Source organism: Melanerpes formicivorus, unplaced genomic scaffold (assembly GCF_026170545.1).
Source record: "Melanerpes formicivorus ecotype bairdi unplaced genomic scaffold, bMelFor1.0.p_v2 SCAF_28, whole genome shotgun sequence".
Classification (NCBI taxonomy): domain Eukaryota; kingdom Metazoa; phylum Chordata; class Aves; order Piciformes; family Picidae; genus Melanerpes; species Melanerpes formicivorus.
In genome coordinates this window covers 1075915-1093440 of record NW_027142380.1, presented here as the reverse complement: position 1 = coordinate 1093440, position 17526 = coordinate 1075915, and the positions used below count along the sequence as shown (strand labels likewise).

The following is a 17526-nucleotide window of genomic DNA, read 5'->3' as shown; positions in this document are numbered from 1 at the left end:
TGCTGTGGATTTTTATTTTTAAGGTGAAGAAATAAATTTCTAACCAAATAGTGACAGTTTACTGTATCTTCTTTATGTTAATTTCTACAGCTCCATTACAATGGATTTTCACAGCAATGTGCCTTGACAGTATGAAACCACAACATTCTTTAACCACAGACATCCAAATACAACACATTTTACAGAGTAATGGAAGGGATATTATAAGCGGTAGGGCATAGGAAAGACTTCCTCCATAAACCCAAACTTTTCCTACTTAATAGAATGAACCTCTCTGCAAGCAACAATTATGTGAGGATTGCTGCCTCACCACAAGAGCTGTGCCTGCTCTTTCCTAAGCATGCTATTTACTGCTCATAAGGACCGGGGTCTTGATACTTTTGCAGAGTGAATTGAGGCACAAGTGTTCTAACTTCAGTACTAATGACAGTCATCTACCTTGCCAGAAGTAAACCACAGGATTTTATTAAGAGCAAGCTCCTGACTTTTCCTGATAAAACTCTCTTGTTAGAAACAGCTGCTGACAGTCTGCTCAAGTGGATAAAAATCACATTAGCTTAAGAAGAGGCTCAGTCTGGACAATGACAGAAGGCATGACATTCAAAACTTGAGAAAATAAAGGCAATGTCTTAAAGCAGCACTCAGCACTGGGAACCAAATGAGAACCTCTGTATTGACCATACAAAAGCACTGAAACATTTACTTTTTGGGGTTTTTGGTATCTTGTATATGCCCTGAATTGAATCTCTCTAAGAAGAAGATGACTTTCATTATTTTAAGATGACATTACACTACATAAGGGCAACAAAGCTGGTGAAGTGTCTAGAGAACAAGTCTTACCAAGAGCAGCTGAGAGAACTGGGGTTGCTTAGTCTGGAGGAGGTTGAAGGAAGGGAGACCTTACTACCCTCTACAGCTGTTTGAGAGGCTGTATTGAGATGGGTGTCAGTCTCTTTCTCCTTAGTAACAAGTGATAGGATGAGAGCAAATGGCTTCAAGTTGCACCAGGGGAGGGTTATCAAAGACTGGAATAGGCTTCTCCAGGAAGATGGTTGAATCTCCTTCCCTGGAGGTGTTTAAAAGATGAAAAGATGTGGTGCTAAGAGACATGGTTTAGCACCAGACTTGGTGGACTTAGATAATGGTCGGACTTTTCCAGCCAAAGTAACTCTATGGTCTTGGATCAGCTAGTGAATTAAGATCTATTTGTTGACTTCTCTCACTCAAGTCCAGGATAAGACAGCTTTATAAAAATATGAATTTGAAACCTAAGCAGATGGGAGGAATGGCCTTGCTATTACAGATCTCATCTTGGAGATAGAGTAGTGCTGCATTTATCATACCTATGAGGTATATCTCTTTTTCATACCACTCTATCTGCCGTCAATTGGAAAAACCTGCATGTATGTTTTGGAGACTCTGAAAAGCCTTGCAGGGTGTTGTCCATCTCTTCATGTCTTGGGTCCTGACAGGAGCTCACAGAGGATTCCCCAAGTCCACTGAACTGGCATAAAAGAAACATGTTATTTCCAGACTGCTGGCTCCTGTTTCTGCTCACAGGAGTGAACTGTAGGACAAGACTGTTTGCATTGCCCAGAGCAGTGGCTGAACTATTTTTAAAACACTGGACACTCTTTGTACTACCCAACTGTGTAACACAGAATAAATAAATGGGACTGAATTTGTTAGCAGGTGACACTAGGAGAAATTATCTAAAGGTAGTAGATAAATTAGGACTGAGACATGAGCATATCTCCAGTTGAAGAGTTTTGTTTCTATACTACCACTGTTATAATCAGTTTCTTATCTAAGCTGGTTGTCTGTGGGAAGATTGGACCAGATGACTTTCAGTGGTTCCTCCCAACCTAAACTGTCTCTACCAAATTCTCTCAGTGCCTTTCAGAGGTGCCAGTTAGTGTCTGGTAGCTTTCACTCTCATCTTTGGCCCATAGCTGATTTTCTAGTACAGCTCACTTGATGATGAAAAACAGCATGGATAACACAAGTGGGGTAAGGTGGAGTGGAGGGAGGAGAAGAGAACCCATGAAGGAAAGAAGCTCTGTAAAACTTAATTATCTGAGTTTGGTACAACAGGAATGATCTCATAGCTTTTCTGATAAGACCCTAGCTCAGCTTGTTTTCATTCTCTGAATTCAGAAATATGAAGAGGATTAACTGCCATGCTTTCATGTGCGAAAAGAACCAATGATTTGATTCATGTCATAGCCTAGGGTTTGCTGACTGCTAATCAGACAAAACTGTTCTGATACGTTTGCAGAGTAACATCTGCATAATACTCAGTGGCTTTATTTTATAAAGGCCCTTTTGCACTTCATTTCAGAATGAAACATCAATCAGGGGTTTGAGCTCAAGTCAGCAGTTATGAGAGGCAACAAAGGGCAAATACTGACCCTGGGTTTGGTTTGGCAACAGCAAGCAGAAAAGTGATTCACAGCTTTCAGTTTGTCAAGCATCTGGCAGTAACCAGCAGCAAGATGATTTTTTTTATTCATGACACTGAATAGCTTCATGTTTTCACAAGTTTCCCTTTGCATCATTAGGAAAGCTGAGAAAGAGTTCATCCAAAACCTCCCAACGAACAGAAGTCCATACACTTGCACGTACATCTATTAACCCAACTCTCCTCATTCCTCCTGGCTTAAGAAAACTTTTAGGTCACAATTTCTTTCTTTTTTTAATATGATACACTTGCATCACTGTTTACTCAAGCCAAAGAACTCTCTCAACTGTGAGAACATGCAGGGCATACAAAACATTTCATTTTTATTCCCTTCTTGTCTCTCCAAAGTCTTCATGGCCAAATAAAGCAGATAGGATACCCATCTTCTGCACAGAGCTGCTATCTGCATACTGACACAACCTCCTACTACTTTTTTGTTTCTAGCTCAAAGTACCTTTTTCCTTATCTCCCAGAAAAGCTGTTTTTACATCCAGTAATGGCATCCAGTTAAAAGACAACTGATGCAAACCAAGAAGCCTTCTCAGTTTGTCCAGCAAGAATGAGACAAATGAGTGGAACAAAAAAATATAAAGCACGGGATGAGAGACCATGCACTCCACACCTGTGCAGGCTATCTCTTCTCACAGCAATCCACAGCCAACTGCTGAGCAGAGAGAACAAGGACACAAGGGCTGACAAGCACTAGCCTGGGACAACCACCAGGTCTTTCCTCAGTATCCAAGAGGAACCACAAAACCACTAAGTCCCTTTATACTTTCCCAGCATGCACAACCACAGGTACCTACCTACAGCTTGTTTAGAGTAACTGCAGCTCACTATGAAGTTTTGCAACTTTCTATCTTTTTGTTTCTTTGGGATATATCACATTTGGAGTCTTCCAATTTGGAATGCTGGCCACTTTTTCCCTGTGGGAAAATCTATGTCTGTACAGGGAAGGGAGAGGGCAAGACAGCATGACAAGAACAAGCACATTTATGTATAATATCTCTTATAATCGTCTGTCCTGCTGTAATCTATGAAGATGACAAAAAACTCATGTGAAGAAGACAGAATAGCTCATATTTAGACTCAGAAAATAGTAAGTTTTCTAGAGAGGTAGAACTTTTTCTTCCCTGTATTTCCTCAGTTCTCTTTAGGAAGGTTATTCACAGAGCCAAGTAGAAGTGCTTCTCCCCATTCCCCACAGAAGTCTTATTACTGCAGAACTAGAGGCAAGAGTGGAAAGAAGTTTGGTCCCAAGTCCTCTTTCTGTACCTTCTCTATTCTCTCTAACTGGTGGTATGTATCTGTGCTCTGCCTGATGTGCTTCACCTACATGAATGCTAAGGGAAAGGTGGCAGTAAGCATGTGAACTTCACAGAGCAGTGAGTCAGCTGATATAAACAAGAATGACTCAAGCACAAACACATACTTGATATTCAGGTTTCTGACTCTGCTCCCCTTCCACAGAAGAGGTGTCCCACATCTGCTCTGCAGCTCATCCTTTTCAGTTGCACCTATCTCGACTCTCCTGGACAAGGAAGCCCCACAAAGCCTGAACTGAGTGGGAATTCTGTTCTCTGTTCAGTAAAGCACACACCAGATGAAACACCAGCTGAGAAGAGTAATGGGAAGGACACACACCACACTCACCCTTTTCCTGTTCTCCTTGTCTACAGGCACTCCATAAAGCTGGCAAGACATCAATCATTGCACAACATAGAGAAGTTAGGGAGAGACAGTACCCTCAATTCAGTGCAGCTGTGCAATGTTTGAAAATTACCAGAGTTCCAACAAGTTTCAAAGATACTGAAATAATATTGAAAGGTTCTTTAAAAGAGCTTTCCACACAATGTGAAAAAAAACCCAACAACAAAAAAGGGGGGAAAAAAAGACAGGAAAACTCCTCTGGAAAGCAGGAAATTTCCTGCCTCCAGCAAGTGATAAATCTGGTTCTGCCTCAAGCCATTCAGTGACAAAAAGTATTTCCAGTAAAACACCTGTCAACCATATCACAGGACAAAGTATCCCCAACTTAGCAACACTGATTTGGTTCAATGTGAGTGTTTCTCAGTCTGTCTTGGTACTGGCACCTCTTCTGTTCCCTTTTATATCAAATCTATGCCCACTGGTCTGAAATTAGATGACTAGCTACAACATTGCTCGCTCATACCCACACCTTATGGCTAGAAACCAGAGGACCTGACCTACCCCGCTTCTGTCTTAAGGTCCTTACCTGCATCTGGGACCCAATAACAGTATTATTGCAGGCCAGCTCTGTTTTGTTGATTGTGTCTAGCATGGCAGTTTTGCCCACGAATTCTTTATTAGAGTTTAGATGCCGCTCCAACAGGTTCTGCACGTCCGCACTGTACTGGTTAGTAAAGGCTTCCTCGTACTGATCTGTCCAGAGGCGGATTCGATTCTCCCACCCTTCAGCTGTGTTTTCATCCAAGGCATGTGCTTCAGAAGGGGAATTCTGCACCAAACAGCAAAGGGTGAACGGCCAGCACATCACAGGAAAAGCCTATCCATAGTGCTCTGAGCATATGAATATGCTACAAAGCCAATCACAGTATCACAATATCACTAAGGTTGGAAGAGACCTCAAAGATCGAGTCCAACCTGTCACCACAGACCTCTATTCCAAGCTGTGACAATGTCTGTCATGGGGACAGCTTTTTCAGAACCTGCATCCTCCAGAACATTGTACAACAGCTGCCACTTAGGAATCTACAGAGAACTCTGTGCAGGAGTAAGACCACCTCTTAAGAATGGGTACTTGACACTGCTACACTCAAAAAAATTAAGCCAGTGCCTGAGCAGAAAAAGGTTTTTAAGTCGCTCTGGAAAAATAATTACAGAGATTTTAAAAAAACAAAGGAATGGAACACACAAAAGCAAATAAATCTCATGTAGGCTTGGTCTACAGTCAGCTCAGCTCACTCACGTCCAACATAATGGGGTCAGATGGAACCAAAGTGAACTTTAGGGCACCTCCTGTGTTTCTAGGAATACATACAGCTGAAAGTGCAGGTCTACTTTTTTTTGTCAAATAAACTTTCTACCAGACAGCCCCACCTACCAGTACTGCAGAAAGTCAGAGACACAAGCATTGTTCCATCCATCTCTAGTAAGAGGTTGTGGAGAGAAACTAGACAACACTGCAAGGGACTCCCAATGTTAAGCTGGTGCACTACACTTTGATGCCCAGGCTTAAAATAGCTTTGATGCAATCAAATGACAACTGATCTCACAGAAGAGTGGCCACAACCAGTTCTACATCCCTTACATCAAACACCCCACTCCCAGGTGTCATGAATCAGTCATATCTCTTGGAACTGGATGACATTACCTTACAGAAATCAACCTGAAGCCAAAACAAGCTTCAAGGGGTGTTACACCTTTTTGAACAGGGCTGCTTGTGGTGCATGGTAAGGCTTGAGATTATTCTGAGGCTGGTCCCACAATCATAAACTCCCCAGGAAAACCAAGACAGGCACAAAATACACAGAATAAAAACAAACCACCACCATCACAGAAGGGTCTCAGTTCTACTTACCTTCATCCTCAGAGACTTTCGTGAACCCTCTCGAAAGGCCTGTCCCCCAAATAAGGAGAGAAGGAGAGAAAAACCAAAGCATTATGTATTTCCAAAGAATTAGTGTCCCAGAACCACACTAGATCTTACTCAAACAGACCAACCCTTAACATAAGATGGCAAGAATTACATGAGGACCCAGACAAGAAGCAATGGACTTCAACAAAAGGACTCTGCAATGCAAATCCAGTGGAAACTGCTGACAAGCTTGATGGCCAGGAATTCTGAAGTAAAAAGGGATGCCTCATACTTAGTAAAAACTTCAAGATCAAAACCAAAACTGTCCTGACTAATCCCACTTGCTTGGACAGAAGACCAGCAAAACAATTAAGGTGGTTCACAACAAAAAGCCTGAAGACTTTGCATGGCTCCTGCTCTCAGTCTTTTACTTAAAGAGTGTCTGCTAGAAGAACTTCAAGGGAAACCTAAACCTGGGGGAAATCATAGTAAAAATAGCAGAAGATAGGAAAGAACCAACTGCTCACACACTCTCAATCCAAAATTATGTCCCCAAACCCTCATAAACAGTAAAGCCATCCCTCAACAAATGTTTATCACTACCTACATAGTTTTCCACACAGGCACTATCTCTGTCCCTGAAGAACAGTGCCATGCAGCTCTACAGCCTGGACTCCTTAACACAGCCTGTTAAAAAATGCCACACTCCATTTGTCAATCCATTTCCAGGCTGACCCTTTGCCACAAACAGACAGACTCCAAAAGTCATTTTCCCAACACTTAACAGAGCAAAAAGGAAAATATGTAATTGAATAAAAGCTCTGAGCATGAATAGACAGCATTGGGAAATAAGGGTGGAGTTCTGGTAAGGTAATTTTCAAACCAACAGCCACGTGTTCTAGCAGGTCACAAATACAAGGCGTCACATTATTACACCAGAAAGAGCAATTCCTGACAGGACAAAAGTCTTTTGTCTGTTAGCAGCTTGTCAACATGCTCTCAACAATACTCCACACAGCATTTGGTAGGAACTGCAGCGACCTTCTCTCACTCCACATACCTTGATTTTCTTGGCCTTGGGAGCGGCGCGAGCTTTTTCTGTATTCCTCTTCCTCTTCTTAGGTTTGCTTCTCCGGACACGGTTGACAGTCAGCGTGATGCTTGTAGGGGTGTGCTGCGTAGCTGTGTACAGCACTGTAGAAGGAGACAGTTCTTCATCCCAGCTCTCAGTTGCACTGCTGTCCCCACCTGTGGAGAGAAGCACCTTGTTAGCAACGTTTTTGTTCGTTGCAGAGAGAATAGCTTACACTTATGTCCATTTTCATTGAGACGACTCCATGCCTTTGCCTAGCTCTTCCCTGAGAAAACTATACCACCTCTGTTTTCCCACCCAAACTGGGAACAGATCTCCCAAAGGTCTCACGTCTCACAGAATTGCACTGATGAACATTTCCCTTTTCTGTTCACAAGATAATCTGATTTTCCCGAGAACAAGAGGTAAGGCAGAAGGACAGGAGAAAAATCCAGTGGCTGGGGGGCAAAGAACATTAGCAGTGACTGATCACAGTTAGATTACAGCAGCCAAAAGACAAAGGTCTTGTGGAAAGAAAGCAAAAGTCATCATTATCAGAATTACAACCTCAAGCTCACCTGACACGTTGTCCTGCTTCCGGCGGCGAAGTCTGATCACCTTCCCCCTGCTCATTCCTCTGCCAAAGGAGAATGCACAATTGAAGCTGGTTTGTAGGAGTAAAGTCACTTGAAATTCAACAGGATGTCACAAGATGCGTGCCCTCAGTGGGGCCCAGGATGATAAGAACATCGATTTAACATCCTCATCTCCACTCCTGGTGCCACCAACACTTGTCAGGCTGACAACGCAAAGGAGGAGGGTCAATACTGGGTAAAGCACTGGAAAGAATGCTCCAGTTAGCAAAAGGAAGTCTGTCCCACAGCCCAAATGTGACATGATTCGGCAGGAGAAGTTAACACAAGGAGCAGTCCAGATCTGCACTGCACCAAAGCTTACCTGCACTTTTCACACTTGAGGAGGAAACCATCTTGGGAGACACTGCAGTGGCACCAAGTGGGAATTGATTCTCCTTCTGAGGAGCTCTCACTGTCCCCAGAGTTCTCCTCATCAGGCGAGTGCAGGCCGTTCAGTTCTGCACGAGGTATAATGGTCTGGACAGGAGGAGAGGCTGGTGGCGTTGGAGGAGGAGGGGCTCCATAATTATGATCCTGAAAATGAGTATTTGCAGTACTACTTTTAACGTGAAGATATGGTGCCTAGAAACCAAAGTCCCAAATCCACAGTTCCCATGTTACTATGTCATGTGGTGTAAACCAGCAGTCTGAATGCCTCAATCTACCAAAAAAGCAAACCAATGGCTCTGAAAGATATGAATGGTTTCCTTCCACATCAATGACTTAAATTCAAAACCTAGGAAAACAACCAGGCTATTTCAACATTAACTGTCACACTGCTGATGATCTGAGATGCCATCAGTGGTCAAACACTGGAACCGGTCACCCAGAGGTGTTGTGGAGTCCGGTGAGATATTCACAACTCAACTGGACAACAGACCTGGGCAACTTGCTCAAGCAGAATCAGCTTGAGCAAGGCAGGTGGACTGCATGATCTCAAGAGGCCTCTTCCAACCTCAGTAACTCTGTGATGTCCTGCTCATCCCATAGTTTCAAGCCATACTCCCACTCCTCCTGACTGTTCCTTGTTTCTCATAGTTTTAAGTTGCCAAAGCGAAAATCTGCACAGTTGAAACAAGTTTAAACTGCGCACAATGACCCAAATGGGGTATGAAATTACCACCAGGAAAATATTAGCTATTCATATATATTCACACTTCATTCATATGCTGCAGTTAAAAAAATCTATCACCTGGAACACTAATAAAGCTTGCCACAGAGTATGCAAGACTTCACAAGCAATAAACACACAAATGCAAAATGCATGGCAGAACTCAGCTGTAACTCGGTGTTCCCTAATAAATAACCCAGATTTTTCTAAGGCTTAACAGGCAAAGAACTATGGAGCAAGGAGAAAAGAGTAAAGTAGGCAGTAAAGAGCTGATTCACTGCAGAGAGAGTACTCACTGCGTAAGGCAGCCCGCGATAGCTGTGTTTCTGGGTGGCCCCATAGCCGTGGCTGGAGTACACATTCTTCTCACTGACAGCTGGACTAGCTTCCACAGACTCTGGGCTGCAGAAAGGGCCAGAAGTAAAACCCATCAATACAACATCTTTTTTTCTTTTTTTTAATGCCAGTATTGCACTGCCCTTTTCTATTCAACACATGAGCTCAAAAGGAATAAGCTGCGTGAAACTGAGGTGTTATTATATGCTTCACTAGGCATCATGTGTGCAGAAGTTGTACAGGCTGAACCTGCTTTCAGAGGGAAGCAACTGAGTAAGGGCCACCCTGGATAACTCATTAAATTGGGTCTCAATCTGGGAAGTTAAAAAGATAATTAGCATGTAAGAAGCTCAGTTTCCTTATAGTTGAGGAAGTTGGGTCTAGTTCAGCATTCACAGATGAGCTCAGCCAGCCTAATCTGAAAGCCACTAAACAGTACTGCCATTTTATCTCTGCAGCAGCTTATTCCAAACAGCAGCTAAGCAGCTTTTCTGCATCTGCACTTGTTTCTCTCTCCCTCAGACACTAATTGTGTCCAGTGTCCTGTGATAAAGTCTGCATGAAACCTGAAGCTGTCCTGACAGCAACTACCAGGTGTTGGAGATTCCTGTCACAAGGAGACAAAATTAATGACCTGGACAGACAGTGGCCACAGACAAATCAGACTCGCCCTGTGCTTTCTATGCAGCAACATGGTGTGCAATGTGCTGAAGAGATCTGCTGCTGAGGTACAATGCACCCTTCCACCACATGGTGGTGAAAAAAAACAGCAAAAAATGAAAGGTATATCCTTAGCAGAAAGCTGCAGAAACTCTACTGAGGGAAGGGACAGCTGCAGTTCAATGCAGGCAATGTTAGATAATGAGGCTACAGACAGAATACCAGCAACAAAACACAGTCTGTAACAAGCTGAAGATACAAATCAGCTAACCTCTACATAGATCAGAAGCTGGGCCTATAGCAGAATAGAGCAGAATATCACTGAATCATGTCTGCAGATGAAATTATATTTGAAATTACAGCATGAAACTGAGCAAGCAGGAAAAAAATACAGAAAAGGAAAACATTACCTTAGACCTCCTGCTGCTCTGGTGAGATCTCACAGGATTCTCAGTGGGTCCTACATTGTCAGTATGAATCCTGATTCAGTACTCAAACAACTACAGTCAGTGGTCATGCTTGGGGCAGTGTTTAGGCACCACCCAAGAACACCAACCCCTGTGCCCTTTGGACTTCCTATAAGCTCTTGAAATCTCTGCTGCACTGAAGTTTGCCCCACCCTGCCACTAAACCTGATATACTCTCTCCAATGCACTAACCTTATCCTGGAGTAAGGTGGATCTCTCTTTGCAATGTAAAGGAGCAATAGTTTATCATACAAAGAACTGCAGAAAGTAGAATACCCTAAACGTATGCAAACTGCACTTCTGTAGCTCAGGATTTAAGTGCATAACATGATAAAATCTGTTGGTTTTCAATGTAACTGCAGCTAGCTAAATTGTTGAAAGCAGGAGATACAGCAAGCCATACTCCCAGGGGATATACTTCTTAATAAAATATACCATGTTGAGCTTGCCACACAACCCTGCCTTGCTGGATCTCTGCAATGGTCCCTCAGCACTTCCAGACTGGTACAGAGTTAAACCCATTCAGGTTGAATCATATTTTCAGAACCAGTATTAGAAGGAAAGTGTCTAAACAACTGAAGCAGTAGATCCATCCTCTGCCCAAGTCACCCACATTCCTGGCTACACTCAGCCTGGAACATCAGCAATGCTGCTGCAAGCATTGGCAATTAAACTTCAAGACTGTTGGTGCAACAGTGTCCAGGGGCAACAATGCTGAGGCCCATGCTTCCTCAGCAGCAGCCCACCAAGGAGCTTCAAGAACTTCCAATATACACTCAGACTAACACAACAGAACTACTCTACAGTATCCATGTCACCCTCAAATGAACACAAACACTCCTCAGCATTTTCACTCCTGCTCTGTATCAGAGGCTGGGGGAAGATGCGAACGGTCAGCCTGAGGAGAGGACCGGCCAGTTTTCCTTCTATCTTCCCAATGCCTTTGTGATGCACATCTTTGAAATTAATTCCTTGTAAGAGCCAGGAAGCTCATGTACCCCAGACTTCATGCATCAGATTAGTAAAAGTTTCAAAGAAGTGGAGGACAGCCCTAACTTTGACTAATGAAGGACACTTCAGCAGTACATAACAGCACACTGATGCTAAGCTTGGAGAATAAAGCCCTGGCATTTCCAGTTTTCAGAAAACAGAGAAACCAGTGCAGAAGTTTTCAAAAGCCTAGCCTCAAGCTGGACCTACAAATTCCTTATAACCATGGAAAAAGAAAATGCTTTGCATAAGGTTTACAGACAGGGTTTTTGCTATTCAAATGTTACAAGGGACATGCGTGGATACATCTGGCTCTCCTCTCTATCATGTTCAGCTCTGAAAGCAAAGTGTCTAGTACATGAGTAAACTATTTAGCACTCTCTCTCCTGTCATAAACAGTTTAAAATTCCTGCATGTTGAGGCCTTACAGTGCTGGTGTGGGAGAAGCATGGTGACAAGCAATACTGAATGTTCAGTCTGGAAAAGTGAAGGATCATACACCCCACTGCAGATGAGTGACTTACTACATTCTGACTGTCTCAAAACCATATAAAAATATGGGCTTTAGGATGGAAGGAAGCATCACAAAAAAGATTGCCTAGGATGTGGCCAGCGTCAACACAGACATAAAAAAGAGCACCAGCAGTCCTGCAGAGAGTCTGACTGTGTAGTCAACCTCTGTGCACAGGCAAATCAGGGCAAGATGGAAGGGAGAAACAATGATTCATACCTTAGCCCACAGCTCTTACAGCTCCAAATTAATAAGGTCTGGAGCAATATCTATTCCACATTGATCAATCTGACACACAGGTATTTGCACAGTAGGTACCTTTTAATAATACATGGGGGAAGTCTATTTCCAAAATGTCTTTTGTAAATTTTTGTAGAGATGCCACATTCCATGTTCCAAAGGATACAGGAAAGCAGGAAGCAGAAGCACACAGATAACTTGAGCCCTCCCTCTTGCTCCCACAAAAACAGAGAGTGATGTCAGCTCACATGAGTACTAACAGAAGCAGTGTCTTGTAAAAAGAAATGCTTTATCCCCTCCAACAGGCCTGAGAGATAGGACTGCAGTTAGAGCCCTGCACAAAGTCCTGTGGTAGGGACCTTGAAGCATGGCCCACTGAGGTGTGCTTCTTGGAACCTGTTAAAGGTCAGAAGCCAAATAAAGGTGCCTACACAGACTGATGCTGTCTCACATCTCTGACAAAGCTCCAAAACAGTCCAGAAATCAGACCTATACGATTGGTATGGACTCTGAACTAGGAGGCTTAGCACACTGATACCTCATAGAACACAGCTTTTAGAGGAGCTGGTTTGCACCTTGCGAGTGTCAAGCCTGGGTACAGCAAACACATAGCTGCCTCCACTTCAGTGCAAACTTACTAGCCAAATTGATATAAAACTTATGGTTGAGTGCTGGAATTCTCTTTGGCCCAACCTCCTCTGTCAAACTTACCAACTTCCACAATACTGCATTTCTTAAACACTCAGTTTGTTTCTGAATTCATTTCTCACACAGGACCAGCATCCCCCTCTCTCTCAAGGAGAGAAAGCACCGGCACCAATCCTACAACTCCACTCCCAGGCAGCCCTCTGACATCTGCACTTCCTCCTCCCTCCTCCATGCGGTTGCACTCACTCTGATCCTGCAGCCATGTCGGAGTAGGACGTATCTGGTGTGGTGACTCCCAGAGGGATTGCAATGCTCATGACGCCCGTCGGGGATCACGGAGTCCAGAGGGCAGCGACTGGCCGCTCCGAGGGCGGAGAGGAGCCGCAGAGCCTCGGCCAACACGTCACGGACATGGGGAAACCTACCGGGGTAGAAACAAAGCATTTCATCTCTGTTACAGGATGAGACCTCCCTCCTGTCTGAAGAAGGCTTTCATAGCAAATGAAAAGCAGAAATACATTTCCATTGGTGACATCTCATATCATTTTTACACTGTTTTCATATGTGGGGCCAGGGAAGTGGTGCAGTTGGTACTAGTTTGGTGGGCTGGCTTTTTTTATTAGTCTTGGACTGACATGCAATGAGCTGCTCTGCCATGAAGACGATAATGGTAGATCCTCTTCCCCCCAACTAAAGTTAGGACTAATTATCAGCTAAGCAGTCCATTAGCTCCTCCTGCATATAAGCAGCAGCTGTCACCCATCACCCACAGCTTGGTTTTGCATTCTGGGCCCACAGCATGGGCGAGCACAACCAGCAAAGCTGTTTTCCCTACGCCACCACCGGCCTCCACTTGGTGAGTGCCATCCTGGATTTCGCTCCGATTACTCAGTCCAGCAAGCCGACCTTCTGAAATTCCAGCTGACACCTCCTCGTGGCAGAGCCACGGCAGATGCCCAGGCGTTGGCACCCAGGCTGCTGTGGTGAGGACACGGCGGGGCCATCGGCTGGCTGCAGGGAGTCAGGGCGAGCCACAGCAGCATGGTGGGGCACAGCTGCCCCCGACCGCAGAGCCCTGCTAAGGCAGGCAGTGAGCGAAATCACACAAACACAGACTTCCAAGGGTCGAATGGCGGGCGGAGGTGAAACGGGATCAGCTCCTCGTTATGTAAATAACCTCAATAACACCGACAATCATAAAGGAGTTATTATTCTACACACTCTACAGAGCACCCCTATGAGAGAGAAAGGCTGCACTTCCACACATAGCAAAGGTAGCTTCAAACCCACAGAAACTCAGTGACCGTTTAGCCACTCTCTCTGCACATTAAACTTTTAAGGGCAGCCTTGAACAACTTTGTGCAGTCTCTGCCCTGGCTCTGGCAGCGCAGATGAGCCAGCCTGCCCTCGCAGCCAGCCGTCACATGCTCCTCGGCATCTCGGGGGCTCTGCCAGCAAACCCTCCTGGGCTACAGAAGGGCTGTGAGCCAAGTTTTCCTGCGGGTAGTGAATTTCTCACAGGGAACTGCCTTTGGACACCACAGTCCAGCCATTGTTTAACACACAAAAACCCTGAGAAACACAAAAACACACACTCACTACAAGGGCAAATGAAAGAAGAGTGAGAGAGTCAGAAAGTTTCAACACCACACGCTGTAGTGCCTTCTCCTGTCTTAAAAGGCAGGGCCCTTCTCTTAGCACAAGGAAATCTTTTCCTTCTGCAGTATATATATCCCTAAGAGAAATCTCTGTGATAGTATGACAGGCGTACAGTGTATTACAGAAGCAGCACGTAACAATTTCTAAGTGGTCTGTGACAATTCCCTATTATGCCCCAAAGCAACGGTCTCACAGGGAGGTGAGAGATGAAAAAGAAAACAGCCAGGACTAAGCTCACAAGCAGCTCAAACCCAAGATAGCCCAGGTGTCCTTGAGTGTGTTTTCTGGAAAAATAAAAAGCCCTTTAGGAAGTGTCTCATTTACTCTTTTCTCATGCTTGTGACAGAATTGTGATTTCTACACTGACACCAGATGAAACAAATTGCTGCTAAAATACAGCTAAAAAGCCACAGACATCAATCCCTGCTTCAGCACAGAGTCACATAAAACTCTGGCACAAGGTTAAAAGAAACTGGACAAGTTTTTCAGTGTCTGAAGCACCTTGCACTTTTAAGAGACATAGAAAACTTCTGCAACCTCCAATCTTTTAAGCTACTTGCTTAGATTTATTTTTTTCTCTATTGATCTCTTGCTTTTGCCATGACCATACCCAGCTGGCAGCAGCCCGAGATTTCATTAGGACAAATTCCAGCCTCCTGCCTGCTTGTGACTCAGCAGAACCAGAGGATTTCAGGTGTGGCTTCTGGACTAGAGGATCACAGGACATTTGGTTAATCCTGGGGTAACAAGGACAAGTTTCAGTCACTTCTCATAGGAATGATGTACAAAAGCTGCTGCACTGAAACACTCTGGTGAGTCCCACTTTTGGGAAAGAGATACCAGAGAAACATGAAATACCAAACAAAAAGGTTAGACAAGACAAATTCCAGTTCAGTTGCTTTTGTGTTGACCCAGCAGGACTTGCCCAACCATCAGCCACCCTCAGATGTTGCTGTTTGTTGCTGCTGTTTTATGTATACTTTCAACTCTGACAATGTCACATTCAAAACGAACTGCAAAGACCAGTCTCAAGTGCCAGCCAAGACTGTATCACCTTCTGACTAGATTACAGTCTGGTCCTCAGGAAACTTGGCCTGGTAACATCCAAAACCTTAGCCTATAGGCTAATGAAAATACTGAGGTTGAGATCAAAACATTCACCCATCGAACTAGCTAATTTTCTGTATATATAATCCCTGAGCTCCTTCCTACCTCTCCCTCTACAAATATACAGCTGCACAGGAGGAAAAAAGCCATGTTGAGTTCTCTCCAGTGCCACTGGAAGTTCTCCTCAAATTCAAAGTCTTAATGCAAATTTGATGAGCTTCAGACCACAGCACAAACCTACCTCCCTTATGACACAATTCTTCATGCAGAAACAGGAATTTTGATGGCCTAATGGGTAAATAATACTTAGTGGGTTTGAAAATGCGGGATTTAAAGATTTGTTTCCCCCCATGCTTGGCATCTACATGCCTGCCTCCTTAACCAGTCACACCAGTATAAAGATATCTGGTCTTCTCCAGCATCATCAAAACAGCCCAGAGGAACACCTACCCACAGAGCCAGCCCAGCTTTGGGATCCATGCTTCTCACTCAGCACAGGTGACACACCAGAGACTCATCCACCTTCAGACCAAAACTGTAAGTGTTGCTTTAGGTAAAATGTGAACACATGCTATTCAATTCCTTCAGGTAACATCCCATACTGTTGATAAGGACTGTACTAAGCTGGCTGATCACAGGTTAGGCAACACCTGCTGTAAGAGTGAATTTAATTTTCAAAACTCTGTTTAAGATGCAGCAGCCACAACACTTTGTTGACTCACTTCCATGATCACTGCCATCCATATTACAAGTAAAGCAGCTGCAGAAAATTTACTGCTAGAAGCTCTTTCCATTATTTGTGGTGTTAAAAGCCACTATCAACAGGGACAAGCAAGTATGGTCAGTCAAACAGCTCACTAAATTTCCTCCTTCAAGGTGCAGTCATTTGCATTTTGCTGGTGTCCTGGTCTCACAGATACCTCTGGACACCTGTGGTGTGCAACTCCACAAAGTATTTGTGAGCACCATGAAAAGAATCCATCCCCTGACAAAAGCCCCTGGGCACAGCCTCACAGACTGCATGTGTTACTGCATTCAGATGCTCAGACTCATGTCACCATTCAGTGCAGCTCAAGTGATGCTACACAGTCTCAGTGGGGACAGAGCACTCCCCTCACACCCTTCCATGGCCACAGACTCAAGCATAAGGCAGTTACCAAGCAGGGGACGGACAGAGATTCACTGCTTCTCTGCAGCATCAGTGTGCATTTGTGTGTCTACAGAGGACATGAAGCATTGTAACTGTGCATCCAGCATCTCATGCCCTGCTGAGAATGGTAAGAAATTAATGCTGGTACAAAACACATGGTGGATAAACTTGAGACAAGCCTTTTCTGATTGTCTATGACTTCAGTGTGTACCAGGGCAGGGAGGACAGGGAAATCCCATCTGCCTGCACTGAGGATGACCACTTCTCACATGTCTCCTGATCACAGATAGCACAGGACAAACAAGTGCTTCCTTTACTGCTCCCCACACCTCCCAATGACTCCACTTACTCAAGTCCCCAAACTGGACATGAATGCAAAACTCCTGACAATCCAAGATTACTAGTGTCCAAAATGTAACTTATGATCCTCTTCTCTATGCTCAGCAACAGGCCTACAGGTCACCTATACAGAATGAACTCCATGTATAATGAGTTAAACATCTTAAAGCTTCTGTGCCACTACTAGTCACATTGAATTCACAGCATGTTTTTCTCCTGCATCTCACACTGCCAAAGGCCAGAGCTGGTGGCAAACTGAAAGTAGCTCTGCCATGAAACCTTCCTTGGCATCTTCTCCACCAACCTCCTCTGGGCCTGGGCCAGTGAATTCTGACCAGTTCATACTTAACACTGTCATCTGCAGCAGTAGCAAATCACACTGCAAGTGAAGCAGTATCAAAAGTTACCAAGTTTACAATTCTGTTCATTCATTTTTCCCCCTGAAAATTTCAGAGTAGCCAAAATCGAGATAACATCTAATATAAACAAGACATGCTTCAACTGCCATACTGGAAAAGTCCCAGCTCACCAGCCAGGGCTGCCCAAATATGAGTGCAGTCCACCTGAGTCCAACCAAGCAC

General features: G+C 44.2%; 1 protein-coding gene across 1 annotated transcript in view; it reads right to left on the bottom strand.

The window, feature by feature from the left end:
• Positions 1–17526, bottom strand: part of SETD5 (SET domain containing 5) — a 73241-nt gene that overhangs the window by 33982 nt on the left and 21733 nt on the right. Inside the window, exons 2-8 of the mRNA XM_068154143.1 lie at positions 12937–13111; positions 9135–9240; positions 8050–8261; positions 7671–7729; positions 7081–7268; positions 6024–6062; positions 4698–4940 (exon numbers count right to left, since the gene is read on the bottom strand). Coding sequence (XP_068010244.1) covers positions 4698–4940; positions 6024–6062; positions 7081–7268; positions 7671–7729; positions 8050–8261; positions 9135–9240; positions 12937–13007 — 918 coding nt within the window. The 5' untranslated portion in view covers positions 13008–13111. The remainder of the gene's footprint in view (positions 1–4697; positions 4941–6023; positions 6063–7080; positions 7269–7670; positions 7730–8049; positions 8262–9134; positions 9241–12936; positions 13112–17526) is intronic.